At 36.1% G+C, this 16,931-nt stretch overlaps 1 protein-coding gene across 1 annotated transcript; it reads right to left on the minus strand.

Annotated features, from left to right (window-relative positions):
• Nucleotides 1-6,822: 6,822 nt before the first annotated feature.
• On the minus strand, nt 6,823-7,728 carry LOC104404062 (F-actin-capping protein subunit alpha-2-like). Its single transcript, XM_010012410.1, has one exon. It carries the CDS (start codon nt 7,726-7,728, stop codon nt 6,823-6,825), a length of 906 nt encoding a protein of 301 aa, XP_010010712.1.
• Nucleotides 7,729-16,931: the final 9,203 nt, after the last annotated feature.

Below are 16,931 nucleotides of genomic sequence, written 5' to 3' on the forward strand. Positions count from 1 at the left end.
ACATGCAAAACTGATGAACAAGAAGGTGACTTTTTACTACAGATGCACTTCAGGCACTAATTCATTAACAAAACAAAAATGAATAATAGATACTTGAAATAAGCTGTGCTTCTCATATCTGTCTCTAATGAGGATATAATTAAAAGTAAGTTGCAAATGGGAAGTCTTGTGTGAAATAAAGTTCTTAAATAAAATTAATAATATCTTCAGTGAACTGGCAAAAATGTTTTTATCAGAAATAATCACAGGGATTTGTACAAGATATTTAATAATGAACTCGTGCATTAGAAACACAAAGTGCTTTCTCTCATCTGTTGAATGCTGTAAAGCAAGAAAGATAGCATAATGAAACTTTTTGTCTTGGAATATACCTGGTTTTAAAGGTAAATTATCTATGGCACATGCTTCAAGATTAATGGAGTTCTAATTGTTTCACAATACATACAGAACAACACAGCTGTTAGTGGCATACGCAAGTTTCTGTTTCTCACTCTGAGTCTAACTTCTGAGTGCTGAACTTCTCAGACAGCATTCTCTTAATGGCACCTTGAGTGTAAGATAAAAAAAACCCCAAAACTCTACAAGCTAAAAAAAAAAAAACCAACAAAAAATCTCTACTAATTCATGCATCTTCACTTTCCTTTTGATTATCTCATTCGAGACAGAAAGTATTTCTATGTGAAACCAAAGGCATATATTGGAACCTATTTTTTTCCACTGAAACCACTCTGTAGGAGGCTTAGCTGTAAATTCCCCACTCAAAGAGAAGTGGCTTGCAGGGTGAATATATATTTTTCTTAAACCTTTGAGGAACTCAGGCTCTTTCAGCCAGTGACTTCCCAGGCCTGCCCCAACCTCTTGTCAGCAGAGAACCCCAAACTACACATTCACTTCCAAGGGAAAGAACTGTGGGCAAAAAATGAGCCATAGGAAATAAGCAGTCCACCATGTGCCTAGGCAGAATGACTGGAGGACTAATGTCAAAATGGGCCACTGTGACAGTCTCCAGTCACAAACATGAATGACTAGGAACACAAACTCATATTTATATCTTTTTTTGTATGCATAGGACTTAGAATAGCCTGCACGATGTGCTTGGGTCAAAGTCTTAACTCCTCAGTGGTCAGACTTTGTTGCAGAAGTCAGATAGCAGTGAAATTACATAAGCAGCACTGTATTCAATGCCTTCTTCACTGTACTCAATGCCTTCTTGTCTTTCCTGGGCCTCTGAAGTTCTTAGGTTTAAGGATAAACAATATGTATTTAAGAATAAACAATAAATAAGTGAATACACAAAGACTTTTGATCCCTTGCTTTACCACCAGTCTGTCCCTGAGGGCTGTTCCAACGCGAAACATAAGCTCCCTGCCAGTGAAGCTTGAGATGAGCATGCCTAAGTAGCTGTAGGCTTGCAAGGGCTGGTGCACTGATCTGTGATCTGTGAAGGTAGATTGTGAAGCTTTGCTGGTAAAGAAATATCTGATACATGAGAACACAGCATCGTGCTCAAGGATGTATTTTTGTAATTCAAAATTTCAATCAGCATAGAAAATTTTCTGTTTCTTAATGCTCTTTCATTTTGAGAAACAAATTTAACTATAAGAAAGTTTCATTTAGGGTCATGGTTACTTTGCACACATATCACATATAATATAACTATTCCCTATCTTAGTTATTAAAAGCCAACTGTCATATCATTTATTCATCATTTTAATGCATTCTCATAGGACATTTCTGAGATCAGGAAGAACTTCTAGCTTTCCTGGTCACAGAAAGACTGAAGATCATATATACTGGAGTACTGATTTGAAATCTCTAGGAATCCAGTTCTATGTGACTTGCCCAAAAGTTAAGGAAGGAAAGACAGTGAGGGAGCTGAGACTTCGGTCTCCTCAAGTACCAATATGGTGGAATGAGAATACTGGACTCTTTTGACTTCCTTTCTCCAATTGTGATTTTGCCTTTTCCACATTTCTCATTTATAACCTTTCCTTTATCCCTCCTATTCCAGGTTGATAGTTCTCCTCTAATGTCATACAAAACGCTAGGCTTCCATTCCCCTAAGGAGACACATCTGTCTCATGTGCAATTGTGGTGATATACATAGGTAGAGACCTTTTAAAGGTCTGTTCTGTAATCTTTACATTAAAACTGTAATGTTTCCTCACTATCAGCATATTGAAAAGTTGGCTATGATTATTGCCATGCAGACTTTAAATTTTCAGCCTTCTGGTCCTGTAAGAATATTTAGAAAAGCTCTAGCTGCTTTTTTACCAGCACAGCAGTTCTGAATGCTATTTAAGTAGTAGTGTATTTAAGAGTTGATATGTTCTTAGCAAAGCAAATACAAAATATGAAGTTTTAACTATGTATAAAGATTCAGGACTGAAAGACCTATACCTACATCTAGAAAAAAGCTGAGACTCACACTCTCATACTGTTATATGAACAACAATAATAAAAAAAAATCACCAAACTCAACCAGATCCTATTATTAGGATCCCACCTCTCAGGATATTTTCTGGGTATGAATTTAAGGATGCATAGTAATTCCTGTTCTGTTCAAAGACAATCTGATGCATAAATGACTAAGTATAACATGGATCATCTGTTTTAATTATACCTCCTGTAATATTGGAGAATCCCAGGTACTATGCTTTAAATAGTTCATAATAGTTAATTTTTGGAACTGGGATTTTTTGAAACCATTGCACATTTTTTTGCAACTCCTAATCTTTCATTAAAAAAGAATTATGAAAACAACCATTTGTGTAAGAGTGGCATACTGACATACAGACTTGGAAAATATCTTGCACTTGCTGTGTAATAAATCCGCTTTTTCAGATTTGTTGAACATATTAAACCATTCCTACTGCAAAAGGGAAAATAATCCTTATCTTTGGTCTTCCTATAAGTGGAACATTAATGCATTGATTATTTGAAATCAGTGAGAGATATAAACTTGACAGAATGTTCATTGTATTTCCTTCACTTTTATTTCCTCTCTTTCAAAATCATTTTTTCCTTTCTTCTCCACACGTTTAGAAGCAATAAGGAGTAAGGAATACAGTGGAGATTTTAACACAGACTACAGCCTGGGCAACATACAATTAGGGACGGGTTTTTTTTTTACAATATTATCTTTTTCATTCCATGAATGAAGTAAAGAAAGAATTAGTACTGTTTTTGGAGAATGTAAAGGGGGGAAACATTAATTTCTTTCAATAACTAGGAGTAATGATAGATCTTGCTTTTTGCCAACAGACGACTTGAGTCTTTAGTGCCCTTTAAAAATATATCTATCTGTTCTGAAAATACAAATAAAGTTGCTTTTAGTTCAACATATATATTTTAAAATGAAATTATGGAACTTGTTTTGCCAAGTGTCCTCATTTCAATATGTTTTCCACCTGCTGCAGCACTAGTAAAACATGAAGAAACTTTATAATGCAAACCTTAAATATTCAGTCCAAATACTAATATTTTTTGATTTTTTTCCAATTTTAGTGCAGCTGGAAGCTAACAGTGAAGTCCTAGCTAAGCTCTAATGTTACTGATGTAATAAAAATGATAATTTTCTTTGCAGCCTCAATTAATGATAGATACAAAATTACTTTCAGATATCAAAACTTAGAGCCAATTTGGCTCAGGTACATTTGTACCCACTTCATGATTCCAATGAGTCTGCAAGCCTGTAAATAGAGTAGCACAGTTTCAACAAAATGCCTATTTTAGTTTAAAAGAAAAATGCATCTCATCATGTAAAAGCTCTGAGCTGATAAAGTAGGTGATCTTCATCTTGAGGTAAATAACCATAGCCACTGAGTAGCAACCAAAGATAAGAAGAACAAGAAAGAAGTTTTAGAAGCATATTATAGAAAGATCTTGATGACAATGTATTTTTGCAGACACAAAGCAAGTCTTTAAAAGCAGATAGTTATGATTGTGAATAGCTAGATTTAGCTTCAAGTCTAGGTATGCTATAATCCACGCTGCAGTAGAAAGCAATTGTAAGATACCATTTGAGAACTTTAATTTTTGTTTTAGTTATATTCTTCATTTATTTTCTTAAAATATGAGGTACTGGTGCCAATAAGAAGAGATGGATTTATAGCCATCTATAAGAATGTGAATGGTTTTCAAAGAAGCAGACTGAAAAGAAGGTGGGTATTAGAAATAAAGATAATGTGGGTTGGCATGTATTCCCTATACTACAAGAAAATTCTGATATGGGCAAAAGAGTAAGACATTGCAACTAAACTTCAAAGATATTCAGAGTCACAAAAGTGTATGCGTAAAAGTTTGGTGAAGTTTTTGATGGAGTTTTACTCCTTCAGTTTCTTCTCATATTTATTCCTCTCCAAGTTTTAACTTTCCCAAAGGAAAATAAAAAGTTGAAACCCATCAGGGAGAATGCAGAGAGAAAGAGCCTGTATTGTAATTAACATGTAAACACCCAAACTCCAACCCTCCGAAGAGCTTTCGTTGCAAAAGCTGTTATTCCCTATTTTATAGAGAAAGGAAATGGAAGGAAAATTGGAAGTTCATAAAGAAAGACTGATAGGGAAGATAGGATAAAAACCTTGTCCTGCAATATTAAATGTTTTTATTATTGCACTTCTTGTTACAGTTTTGTCTTATTTATAATGCCTGTATTTTAAAGAAGAGAATTTAAATCTACAGAGTAGAACATTATATTTCAAAATGTCATATACTTTCATCTCATAAGGGATTGATCTTGTGGAATAAATGTTGGAACTGAAAATCATCTAACTGCTTAGTCTTTTCCATTGTTCCCTGCTGTTCCTCATTGTTACTTCATGTTCAATATTTGTTTTTTAATAGAGTACTCTTTTCACAATCTAGAATTTCTAGTGCTATGTCCCTGTTTCTATCAGGACTTAAATTGATGTCCAAAATTTCTTCTATTATTCTGTACTACAGATATGAACTACATTCACTACAAGCCATCTTCATTATAGCAGCCCTGGGTTGTATAGCATTTTAAATAAAATTACTCTTTTTTTCAATAAAGAAATAATCACATATTCAAATAAATTCTATGTAAAGGCAGCTGCTTACTCATTGAATGGTCTCCAGCAGGATCATAGGCACTAAAAATGCTGGACTGGTGTTGGACTGACCTCAGTAACAGCTGTGGGGTGAAAAGAGAATGACCCATAGGTAATGCAGCTTTCTGTGAAGAACTGAAGGAGCACAGAAAATGCTCTCTATGCTCCATCCTTCCCCTGTTCAAGTGCATGGTGCAGATTCTCTAACAAATTGGCATCTATAAAAGGCATTGTCAAGAGACAGAAGAAGCCTGCTGTCTGCTTGCAGGAGGGAAACCCTACGCAATGAGCACCTTTCCGCACATAGATTCATACAACATGCCCAGAATCTTTGTGCTGAGTAACCATAAATAATGGACAACCACATGGAAAAATGTGCTCTAGTCCATGCAAATCTGAAGAAATTCAGTATATATCAAATTACATATTTAACTTATTTTAGTTTCATTCAAATATTTGCAATACTACAACCTCATCTGCAATAAGGCTTTGTAAATTAGTACGGTTATTAGTAAACATTGAGCATATGACTTTGTCATGGACAATATAGAATGATGGAGAATGATGTGTTTTATCACATCATATGGTTATTGGTTTCTCTGGGTAATCAGTTATCATATCCAGATGTACAGAGTAAGGAACCTCCCAAATCAGGTGTGAGTACAGGTGCAAAATCTTTATTTTGTATCAGAAGAGTAATCTGAAGATGGCATTTTTGCACAATGCTTCTTATCCCTAAACCCATAATACTACTTTTTAAAGCAAAGACAATGAAAGCAAACATGGCTAGTCTTAGCAGTAAAGCCACTGACCAGTATTTACAAAAGGGCATGGTCAACTCATGTGACAATGTAGTTGCTACCAGCAGTGATGAACAAAAGCAAAATCTTATGTTTACATTAAAAACATCTAACATTTGTAGGAATGTTCATGTCAATATTTTTAGAAAGTTGAGTGTTTACTGCTTGAAATTAAACTGTTTCAAATAAAACTCGAAAAGTATGTTTACAAAACACAGAAAGTGTGGTGGGCTTTTAATTTATTGTAATAAGTATGATAGCAAAACACCACTGTCATAGTTTGAAAGTAGAACAAAATCACATACTTTTTTTTGGCATTTGTAATAAACACTGAGAGAGGGGAAGTAGCATTGCTTTATTCTGTAATGCTGCAACACCCAGCACACATCCCTGGTCAGTCCTGAAATATCTTTTGCACTACAGAATAATAGATTTATTTCTCCTGTGTACTGGTCCCCCTTTCTTCATGGGACTATGTTAGGGATGTGTCTTGCGTACATAGAGTGGTGTGCACAAGCAAAGCCTGAAAGCTGAGTTTCCTGCATTTCAGTATTCAGAAAAATCTAGAAACAGTGCCTCAATATCTTTGCCAACCTACCTTACCAATTTTCTTATAAACATATGTATAATATGAAGCTACGTAAGTAAATATAATACTGGATAAAATTACAAAGGAAAACGAGAGTTTGTTTGCTGGGTCACCTGTAGCACTGTACCGACTTTGACATTTGACCATTTCTAGTAACTCTAGAAGCAGTTGAGAAGCACATGAAGAAAATTTTAAAAATACAGCAAATTATTTTCAGTAACTACGGTCTTGAATGATTTTCAAAGTGATGATTGATGATGGTTTCTGCACTCTCCCAAGTAATCCCGAAATAAATCAACTAAGCAACCCTGTTTTGTCTTTTTTTTCTTTCTTTCTTTCTTTTTTTTTTTAATTTTTTAATTTAGGCCACCATATCAAATTTGTGTTTCAGTAAGCCTGGAGGTACTTCTGTATTGGAGACATTAGTGTTCAGACGCTGATCATTCAATAGTTTACTCCAGTTGATAAAAGTGCGAGTAACAGGGAGTTTCCTCCGTAGATTTTTCCCCCATATATCTTCTGAGAAAGCCTGGATGTTTTTCAGAATGGCAGCATGAAACCTGCTGTCCTCCGCTTCCAGAAATTTCACAAAATCTGTGGCAAATTGACTTTGGTCTATCGTATTTAAAGTATCACTCACAGACTTGCTGACAGTTACATGGAGGTTGGCATCTCTGAAGTAGTGTATCTGGAGGAGAAAGATCCCTGTAACTTGAGTGGTAAATGGAGTCAGGGCAAAAGTCCAGTCTGACTTCCAAAGGCTGTTCCAGTGATTTGAAGGCTGGTACTGATGAGCCTCAATGCAAGCAACAAGCATCTGCCTCTTCCCCAGGCTTTTTTTGAACACGCAGCAGTTCCCTACAGGAAAGTGGCAACTTACATACGCCTGCAAGCCTTTGTGGAGGGTCTCTCGCCACAGTTCCCCCTCATCTAGCATCACCCCATGCAGCTGAGGTTTTCTGGTGACCCCACGCAGATGGTCAAACTCAAAAGAGAATTTGTCCTGAGGGTCAAAGAAGCGGTTTCCTCCCAGGTCATTGTAGTGGGTCAGAAGCACGGTATGCCCATTTATTTGGATGGGGGTGAAGTTGTTCTTGTTGTGACAGGCCCCTATGCGGGCAGCCTCCTGCCTCACCAGCTGCTCATCTCGCACCAGAGCAGAGAGATCTCGGACAACCTGGTTGAACTCCCCAGGAGGAGACTGGCGCAGTAGGCTACAAATGAGAGATGCCTTCTCTGGCTTGCACAGGTCCTGCCTTGTGCACATGCTGAGGGCGAGGGTGACACAAAGGGCAGGGGACTGCAGCTGAGGGGAGGGCACTTCATGATGGAGGGAAAAGGTGCAAGATGGTGGCGGGAGAAGGGGAGGGTGTGCGCTAGGAAGGGGTCTGTGCTAGGGTCCCACAGTCTGTGATCTCACAGTGTCACCGGGGCAGCGCAGCGGGGTTCCAGTGCTGGGAGTTGTGCCAGGGGGCTGCAAGGGTAGGGGGGGACTGGCTGGGAACCGGACCAAGCCAAGGTGATGTCCTGCCAAATACTGCCAATACCACTGCAGTGAAGAGAACCTGAGCAGGCAGTGCAGAGCCACCATGGAGGAGAACAGATATCCTCCTGATGCTGTACCTCCTCTTCCTTTTGCTGCTCTACCTCTTCCTTCCTCCTCCTCTCCTCTCCCTGCCCTGCCACACCTGCTGCTGTGTGTGACCTCCCCAGCTGTGCTGTGCTGGCCTATGCCTGGGTGGGGAGGGCCTGTGGCAGCCAGAGCAGCCTGGTCTGGCCTGGTCCAGCCCGGGCTGCTGAGGCTGGTTGGGCAGGCACAGTGCTGGTCCTCGCTGATGCTCACTGTTGGCTCTCCTCTTCCCACCGTTGCCCACAGCTGCTGAATCCCCTCAGCCTCCCTGCATTTCCCTCCTCTCACCGTGCCTCTTTCTTCACCCTGATCACCCCCTGTTTTCCTTCACACCGTCCCTTTCCCTTTCTCTGGCTGTTTTTGTTGCCTTCGTCCTCAGAGTCTCTGGACGCAGAGCAAAAAAGTGTTCCTTCGTGCCTCAGAGACTGCTACCTTCTCAGAAATCAAAAGACAAGGATGTTCTAGAGTATGAAAATAGCAATGTGCAAGCTTTTCAGGCTAAAAAAAATTAAACTTCTCCTCCTCATTCCCCTATTAAAAGGCAATGACATGGGCCAAAAGTTTCCTTAACCCAATCTCTCATACATGGTTTTTGAACATCATTCAGGATGATTTCATGGATGGGAAGATCAATTTAGAAAATACAATGGCATTGCTTGAAAAATTTGAATTGCCTTTTGATCATGTACATGTTAAACATGTTTTTAAGGTGAGGTATATGTAGATGAAGCAATTAAATACATTTAGAAGTCCTGTTATATTTTGCTGACTTATAAAAATTAACATTTTGAGAAGTGAATTTCATGCTAGTAGGGTCTCCAAAAACAGTAAATAACTTGTCTCATCCAGGTCTTTTGTTTCTGTGTAAAACAGATATCTGAGTAGTTGCATTAGTATCATAGACCAGAACCATAGAATCATTTAGGTTGGAAAAGACCTTCAAGATCATCAAGTTCAGCCATTAAGCTAGCACTGACTAGTCTGCCACTAAATCATGTCCCTAAGTGCCATGTCTATACATCTTTTAAATACCTCCAGGGATGGGGACTCAATCACTTCCCTGGGCAGCCTGTTCCAATGCTACACAACCCTTTTGGTGAAGAATTTTTTCCTAATATCCAATCTAAACCTCCCCTGGTGCAACTTGAGGTCATTTTGTCTTGTCCAATCACTTGTTACTTGGGAGAAGAGAAGGACACCCAAGTGACACCAGCTCTTCACGACACCAAAACATTGTAGGATGATAGAAAATATATAGGTCTTGATTCCCAACTTTCTTGTAACGTGGCGTCACTTGAGAGAAATTAAAACATTCTGATTTCATCCCATCCTTCTGTGATCTAGCTAACAAGGCCAGACATGCCTGTCTGGTGCTGGGCGGAACCCATTAGGGTGACTTCCTAGAAATCCTTTTGCCAGGAGGACAATATAGAGTGGTCAGAACTGCTCAGGCTTCAGGTCAACATAGATCCAGCACACCTGTTAATTCAATTTTTCGCTATATCTCTCCATTGAAGTATTTAAGAGGTACACCCAAATGGATGGGTATTGCACTCCAACACTTGGGAAAGGATGTGGACTTGAGATATGGAAACATTTAGAAGATTTCTATGAAAGTTACATGATATAGCTGGAAATTTGACTTACTAATAAGTTAATTTAGTGTAGGTAAGCAAACTACCATCAAATGGATGCAGTCCTAAGCAAGAAGATACTGCAAAATTTAGTGCCTTTGGTTTTCATGTTCTTCAGGTCCCCTCTAATCCCCTCAGGTCTCCTCAAAAGATGTATGATTTTTCCTTTTAGCTCATTTTTTTTAGCAAATTAGCTGTTTGGCAAAGCTGTTTTCCTAAGGGACTGAAGCCAAGTGGCTATATATGTGTGATTTCTTTGAGAATTTTGTAACCAGCTGGCTGGTTCTGTCCGGATTTGACGAAGAAAATTAATTACGGCAAGTCTGAAACTTTTAGGTCACATCATGCTGACAGGCAGGCAGAGGGAAGGCATTAAAATTTCCTCACTCTGTCTTGTTCCTCTCTCATTGTTCTCTGCCTTGTCTAGCCAAGTTACAACCAGTGTGAACTCAGCCCTTGCTAAAGAGGCTGTCTGTGGCTTTTGAACTTGCACTGCACTGAAAGAATTTCCAACCTTGAGAATCTCATGAGAACTTGAAAACATTTCTCATTGTTTCTGGATTTTCCACCTGCTTTATTTTCTGACAGATATTTGAGACAGGTGATCAATTGTGGAGAGAGAAAAAAGTAATTTCATGACCTGCATGGAACAAGTCTGATTTAGTTATATTTAACACTACAATATACTCAACAGTCGAGTTATTTATAGCTGTACTCTTAGGTATTTGCTATTTGAGAGAGATTTGAGTATATTCAGTAGTTTTGAGGCTCAAATTGTTCATCAGTATAACATCCAAAATTGTAAATCAGTCTGGAAGGAAATCTTAACTGGCATCATTGTCAGTAACTATACATTAACAGTTAATTGAATGGTTATACATGACAATCAATTTTATAAAAAACATTTTTTTAAAGAATATCTTAATTATTTCTTGTCTAGTCTCATTGAATTTATTTTACTGTAATGCTCCAATGCTCGTTTGAGCAATAACAGAATTATGAACATTAAGATTTTAAAGGTATAATGCATTTTCATATAATTCCTCTCAAGTCTGTCTTTGCTAAGATACCTTTCTTTCCTGAATAATAAAGAATTTATGTGAAGTAAGAAAAATAAAAATAAAAATAAAATTTTTATTTTTTATCAACATGATTTTCATAACTTTAACTTGAAAAGTTCTCCTGTGTAGTATTATTGCCTGTATTTCATCTAGACATAGCAGAGATAGAAAATCTAACTTTTTGCCCAGCTTCACTTTGTGGCAATACCTGAGTGAACATTGTCAGGGTCCTGCTAGATTGTTTAATTCCAAAATAAGTTGGTATTTTTGTTTTCTACTTAACGGTTATGAGTAAATTTGCAGCTTTCTTAAATTTGTTCAGAATCAGATTGAGGATATCAACCGTAGGTGTGGGATTTCTCAGGCAATAATGAAATGAGTATTTGAATTGAATTATTTCCTTGATGGTGATTTCTGTTAAAAATCATCACTACAAATGTCCTTCAGAAACTCAAAGCAAGTACTTATGTACTGATTTGTAAAATTTTTGGCTAGAACTCCTCATGAAATTCACTTTTGTACTTGTTTTGGTTATCTGACTCATTCTTTGTTGTTGTACTTATTCAGACATGTCTTTAGTAGGAACTGTACTGCATAGGAAGAATGTATCATTTCAGGTTTTATGGTATCTCTTCAAAATTAATCTTATTTAATAGTAGTCAAAAGTCTTCATCAAAGAGAAGCCAGGAGTCAAGTAAGCCATTTCATGTTTATGGGCACTTCTGGAACAGCTATGATAACCACAGTGGCTGCCATGTTATTAGATGCTGAAATGTGGCCTCTTTGGTAGTCTCAGTTTAAGGAGAAAGTAATTATGAATTTTGATGATCTTACAGTAAAATAAATGAGGCAATGATTTTCCATTTTTTTATTTTTGTGAGTAATTTTGTTGGTAAATATCCAAAATTTCTCTTAATTTGGCAACTTTTAAGAATAATGCAAGCTAAAATGTTGAGAACATCTATATTTCATATGCACAATTACATATTTCTTGAGTTTTTTTAAGAATAATTAAGATTTTTAAGCCTGAGAAAAAGGTAAACGGCACAAATGGTAAAAATGTATTAAACTACTCAAATTCATTTGCCCTTTTGATTTTTTGAGTGGCTTTTATACTGAAACACTGAAATTAATTAATGTGCTAACATTTTGTAAACTCTGAAAACAAGCTTACAGTTTAAGAATTCTGAAAGTGTGAATAATTAATCTGAGTCAAACATTCTGGCTTGTTAAGAATAGAACACAATGTCATAGGTTATTATAAAATATCATGTCTTCAGACTTTATTAGTGTTTCTTATTTTATTGTGGTGTGCCTTGGCTAGACGCTAGGTGCTCACCAAAGCTGCTCTATCACTCCCCTCCTCAATTGAACAGGGGAGAGAAAGTATAATGACAGGCTTATGAGTTGAGACAAGGACAGGGAGAGATTATTCACGAACTACCATCATGGGCAAAACAAACTCAGTTTGTGGAAATCAGTTTTATTTATTACTAATCAAATCAGAGTAGGATAAAGAGAAATAAAACCAAATCTTAAAACCAGCTTCTGTCACCCCCTCCTTCTTCCCAGGCTTAACTTTCAACATTAACTGGTCTTGGAGCCGGCTGGTGTTGCCTCTGTTTTACATATGTGAAGCTTCTAGGAGTTTCTCACAGAAACTACCCTTGTAGCCCCCAACTTTGCCACACAAACCCATTAAATTGGTGTATTGAAAGAATTTGATCTCATGATAATTTGGTCATCCTTATTTTATTTTTTAGATTACTGTTTTCCGTATGTTGTATGTAAATTTAACTGACAGTATTTACAATATGATTTAAACTGCTGTTGGAAAGGCATTATTTTAAATATATTTTCCACTCATTAATTTTCACACTGCAGGTTTATTTTACTGCATAACACTTTAGAGGATTTTTATAATGGGTTTTAATATTGCATATATGTTAGATAGAAATCTATTGTGAATACTTAGGAGATAATTATGTCATATGGTACATTTTAATTTGTATAAAGTATTTTTAACTCACAAAGTCAAATCGAAAAGTTTCATATAGAAGTAGAAAAATATTATTTGATAACGCATTGCAGTCACTGTTGTCTGTTGTTTTTTTCTATTATTCTTGCTCTTATAACCACTTATAATAGTGTTTTGTGTGTAACTTTGTATCATTGCATATCTTTGTCTTGACTCTTTTGGTGTTTTGTGTTTTGTGGGGTTTTTTTTGATTTTTTGTTTTGTTTTGTTCTTTTTTTTTCCCCAGAAAACAGTTGACAAACGGAAGGAACGTACGATTACTATAGAAGATTTCAGGGCAATTTATCGAACTATTGTACACAGACCTGAATTCTTTGAACTTTTCCGTGTTTACTCTCCAAACAGCAAAACTGTAACTCACGGCCAGGTCGCTGAATTTCTGAAGAAAGAACAATATGAAACTGAAAATTGTGAAACAACTGCCTTAGAAATAATTTTAAAGTATGAACCCATTGAAGAAGGTATGCATAGTTTAAGTATTTGTTTTCTAGTTCTTATTTATTGTGCTACTGTCAGTGACCGTGTTTATATTTTTGAATACTCATCTGACAATGCAAACTGAAAATTAAACTAATGTAAGCAATTATAATTTTGTACGTTGTACAATATCTTTTGTAAGCACTTGTAAAAATGTTGGTTTTCTTAAAATTCAGATCTTTGAACACTGTGAATGTAATTCTACAAAAAAAATCATTAATAAAGCACAATAAATTTACATGGCATATTGCTTAGTGATAGCATCTTACATTACTTATCACATTCATCATTCTTACTTCTGTTTGCAGCAGACTGGTCCAAAATCAACATCTAGATTGTTTCAAACAAAACACTAAAACTTCAAGCTGCACTAAATCTTTTTAATGCCCATTAAAACATGAGAATGACCATTATTAAGAAAACAGTATGAATTTTTTGTTTAGCTAAAGTGTTCAATAATAATTTTGCTTCATAATTCAGAGGAATGTAAATGTTAGATTTAAAAGATAAAAAAATAGAAATTGTATTTTGTTAGCAGCTGGTCTGTTCAGCACAGGATCTTTGTCTTATAGGAAATCAACCATAATTAAATCAGTAATAATGGATTAATTTTTTAAGTTTTCAGTATTAAAATCTGAAGACTGATGACAGCATTTTTGAAGACTAGAAAATGTCAGAATTTAATGTAATATAATTCAGTATAACTCTACTGACTACTGTGATTCACAATCATAATAAACTGAAAATAAGTGTAGTTAAAACTGTTGTATTTCAAAGCATATTTTGCAACCAAGATCATTCTAACCCTACTTCAGGGTTACATTAATTGTACAGCATTGTTGATATGGTGGAGATTTTTGCCAAAAGTTTATCTTAAAAATGGAAAAAAATACATACTACTAGAGTTTGATATAGTACTTACATTTTGTACTATTGAAACCTACAGTTTAATAGACTGTTTTCCATCACTCATGTTTTTTGCATTTGGCATAATTGAGTGTCATATGGTGGAAAAGTTAAATGTAGAAATAACCTATATAACAGAGATTTTACAGAGGAAAATAATTTCTAAGGATGTATCTACTGAGAAGACTGAAACTTTAGACAGTTACATTGTGGTTTGTCCTCAGCTGGATATGATCAGTAACAATATCAGGGATGCACTGAAGCAGTCTTGCAGATGTGGTGGATTTTTAGCATCTTCAGTGAGCATGGAGTCTGATTATTAATCTGTCCCATTATGTGTCTATTGATGTCATTATCTGTGGCATCTGGGTTAAAGCTATAATTAATTAATAATGCTATCCAAACCAAAATGCCATTTCCATTTTCTGTGATCAGTTTCTAAGAGTAGGTTTCTAGACACAGACTTCTACTATCACAGAACCATGGAACTGTTCAGATGGAAAGGGACCTCTGGAGGGCAGCTACTCCAGCCTTTTGCTCAAAGCAAGGTTAACAATGACTTCAAAATAGGTTTCTCGGGATACTTTTTTCAGTCAAAAGTTGAAAACCTCTAAGGACAGACATCTATAATCTCCTTCATGTGCTCAGAAATGGCTTCCAAGAGTTCTTACACCATGAACCAACAATTCCTGAATTGAATCATAAAATCAGAGAATCATTGAATGTTTTAGGTTGAAGGGACCGTTAAAGATCACTGAGTCCAGCCCCCCTGCAATAATCATCCAGATCAAGTTGCTCATCTATCACCAATCTGGGCAGCCTGTTCATCTGTTTCACATACATTTCATATGTTTGTTGCTTTAAAGGCCTTTTCTTTTTATATAGTTATTATTTTTTGTTTCTGTTTGTCAGTTTCTTTGTTTTCATGGTGGTCTCCTTTCTCTGATCTCTGACCTTTATCTAACTTTTCCCCTTGTCCTTCTATATATTCTGTTCTTCAACTCACTGTTGGTCATTACATATCATTTTTTACTTCAGTTTTGTCAGGGTTCTTATCTGCCATTTTACTTGTCTACTCATTATACTGTCTTCTCTCACTTGAGTCATTTAGTGATAATGCACACCCCACACCCCCGTCAACTCAAAGACTTATATATCCCCTTAATTGACTACAGAAGCAGCACTGTGCAAGATCCTCATAGGTGCCTGATCACCCTCTCTGAATCATGAGAACTCTGAGATGAGTGGAGGTTTGTTAAATCTGTAACATGCATATTCTTCAGCTACAAAAGACTACTTCAAGTTATGGTGTAACATAACTTGAGGCAAAATTTGCAACTAAGCTAAGTAAAGGAAATCAGAAATAGCTGAATTTTATTGCAAGCTGTTACTTTGTTCAGTAGAACATGAAGCTGAGGTGTTTGTCAGTTGTCTTTGGTGCCCTGTCTTTGATAATGGGTGGAAATGATTACTGATTAAGAAAAATAAAACCCAAGAAGAAGAAAATCTTCCTTTTGGGATAATAATCCTGGAAGATTAATGCTGATCATTCCCACTGTGGTGGAAAGAAGAAACTGGATTACTCTTTCAACAAGAAAAAAAAGACATTTAGAGTTTCATTAAGAGTCACTCACTAATAGCTACAAGACCTTTGATTCCTTACACCATTGCTCTCTGAGCCTGCCTTTCAAAATAGAACACACTTTACTAAATACATTCTACTCTTTCTGAGTACTAATATGTCTAGTAATTAAGCGAATGTTTTATCTAGTTGGATGGGAAAGTTGATAGCTATAAAGTATTTAAACTATGAAGACCCTTTAGTCAGTTATAAAACACGTGTAAATATCAGTTGAAGTTTCTATAGTTTTCCATTCAATGTCTGGTTTAAATTTCAGATGTTGAGCCAAATTCTTGTTTGTTTCTTCATCTGTGACTAAATTGTTTGTCTTGCAATTGGAAATAATCTTACTAAATGAAATAATAGTTGCATTATTCATGCTCCTTCAAGTGAACTAATACTCCCACTCAAACATATTTATTGGAAAGTTCCAGTTATGATTGACATGACAGTTGATTCATAAGGTGTTGTGATATACCCATATGTGTAACTGTTATTCTGAATTTGGTGTAGAATATTCTTCATCAGGATGATCCGTTGGACTCATCTGATATCCTTGTCCTGTGTATTGCAGAAAGGAAAAATGGCAGACTTTGACACTTGATTGATGGGTTTGCTAGTAGTAACAATGGTTATCTGTTAAACTTGATAGCACTAGTATGTCAAGATTAAGATGAAAACAGTGACTAGACTTTATATACAACATTGGTAAATCCATCTATAACCTTTAGTGCATCCCTAACATTAGCGTACAGATAGAGAAGATCCAAAGGTCACTTTTGTTCTACACCATCATTTGGTTATGTCTCCATTTTATTATTAATTTTGAAGGAAAATAAGTATTGCTCATTAATCAGTATTTGCATGGATGCAGTTAGAATCAGAGTGAAGATAAGAAAGTGCATCCCACTATTACTACACTGTAATGCTATTCAAAGACTCTGTTCCTGTCTGTATTTTCCTGCTAGGCTGTACAAAACCAGGTCAAAAATACAATTCTGTCTTGAAAAACTTGCTTACTTTGTGAATAACAATATAAGCTTGGTGCATCTGTCAGATAAAGAATTTGAGTAATCATAGAATTATAGAATGGTTTGAGTTGG

Source organism: Nestor notabilis, unplaced genomic scaffold, assembly GCF_000696875.1.
Source record: "Nestor notabilis isolate BGI_N333 unplaced genomic scaffold, ASM69687v1 scaffold214, whole genome shotgun sequence".
In the NCBI taxonomy this organism is placed as follows: Eukaryota; Metazoa; Chordata; class Aves; order Psittaciformes; family Psittacidae; genus Nestor; species Nestor notabilis.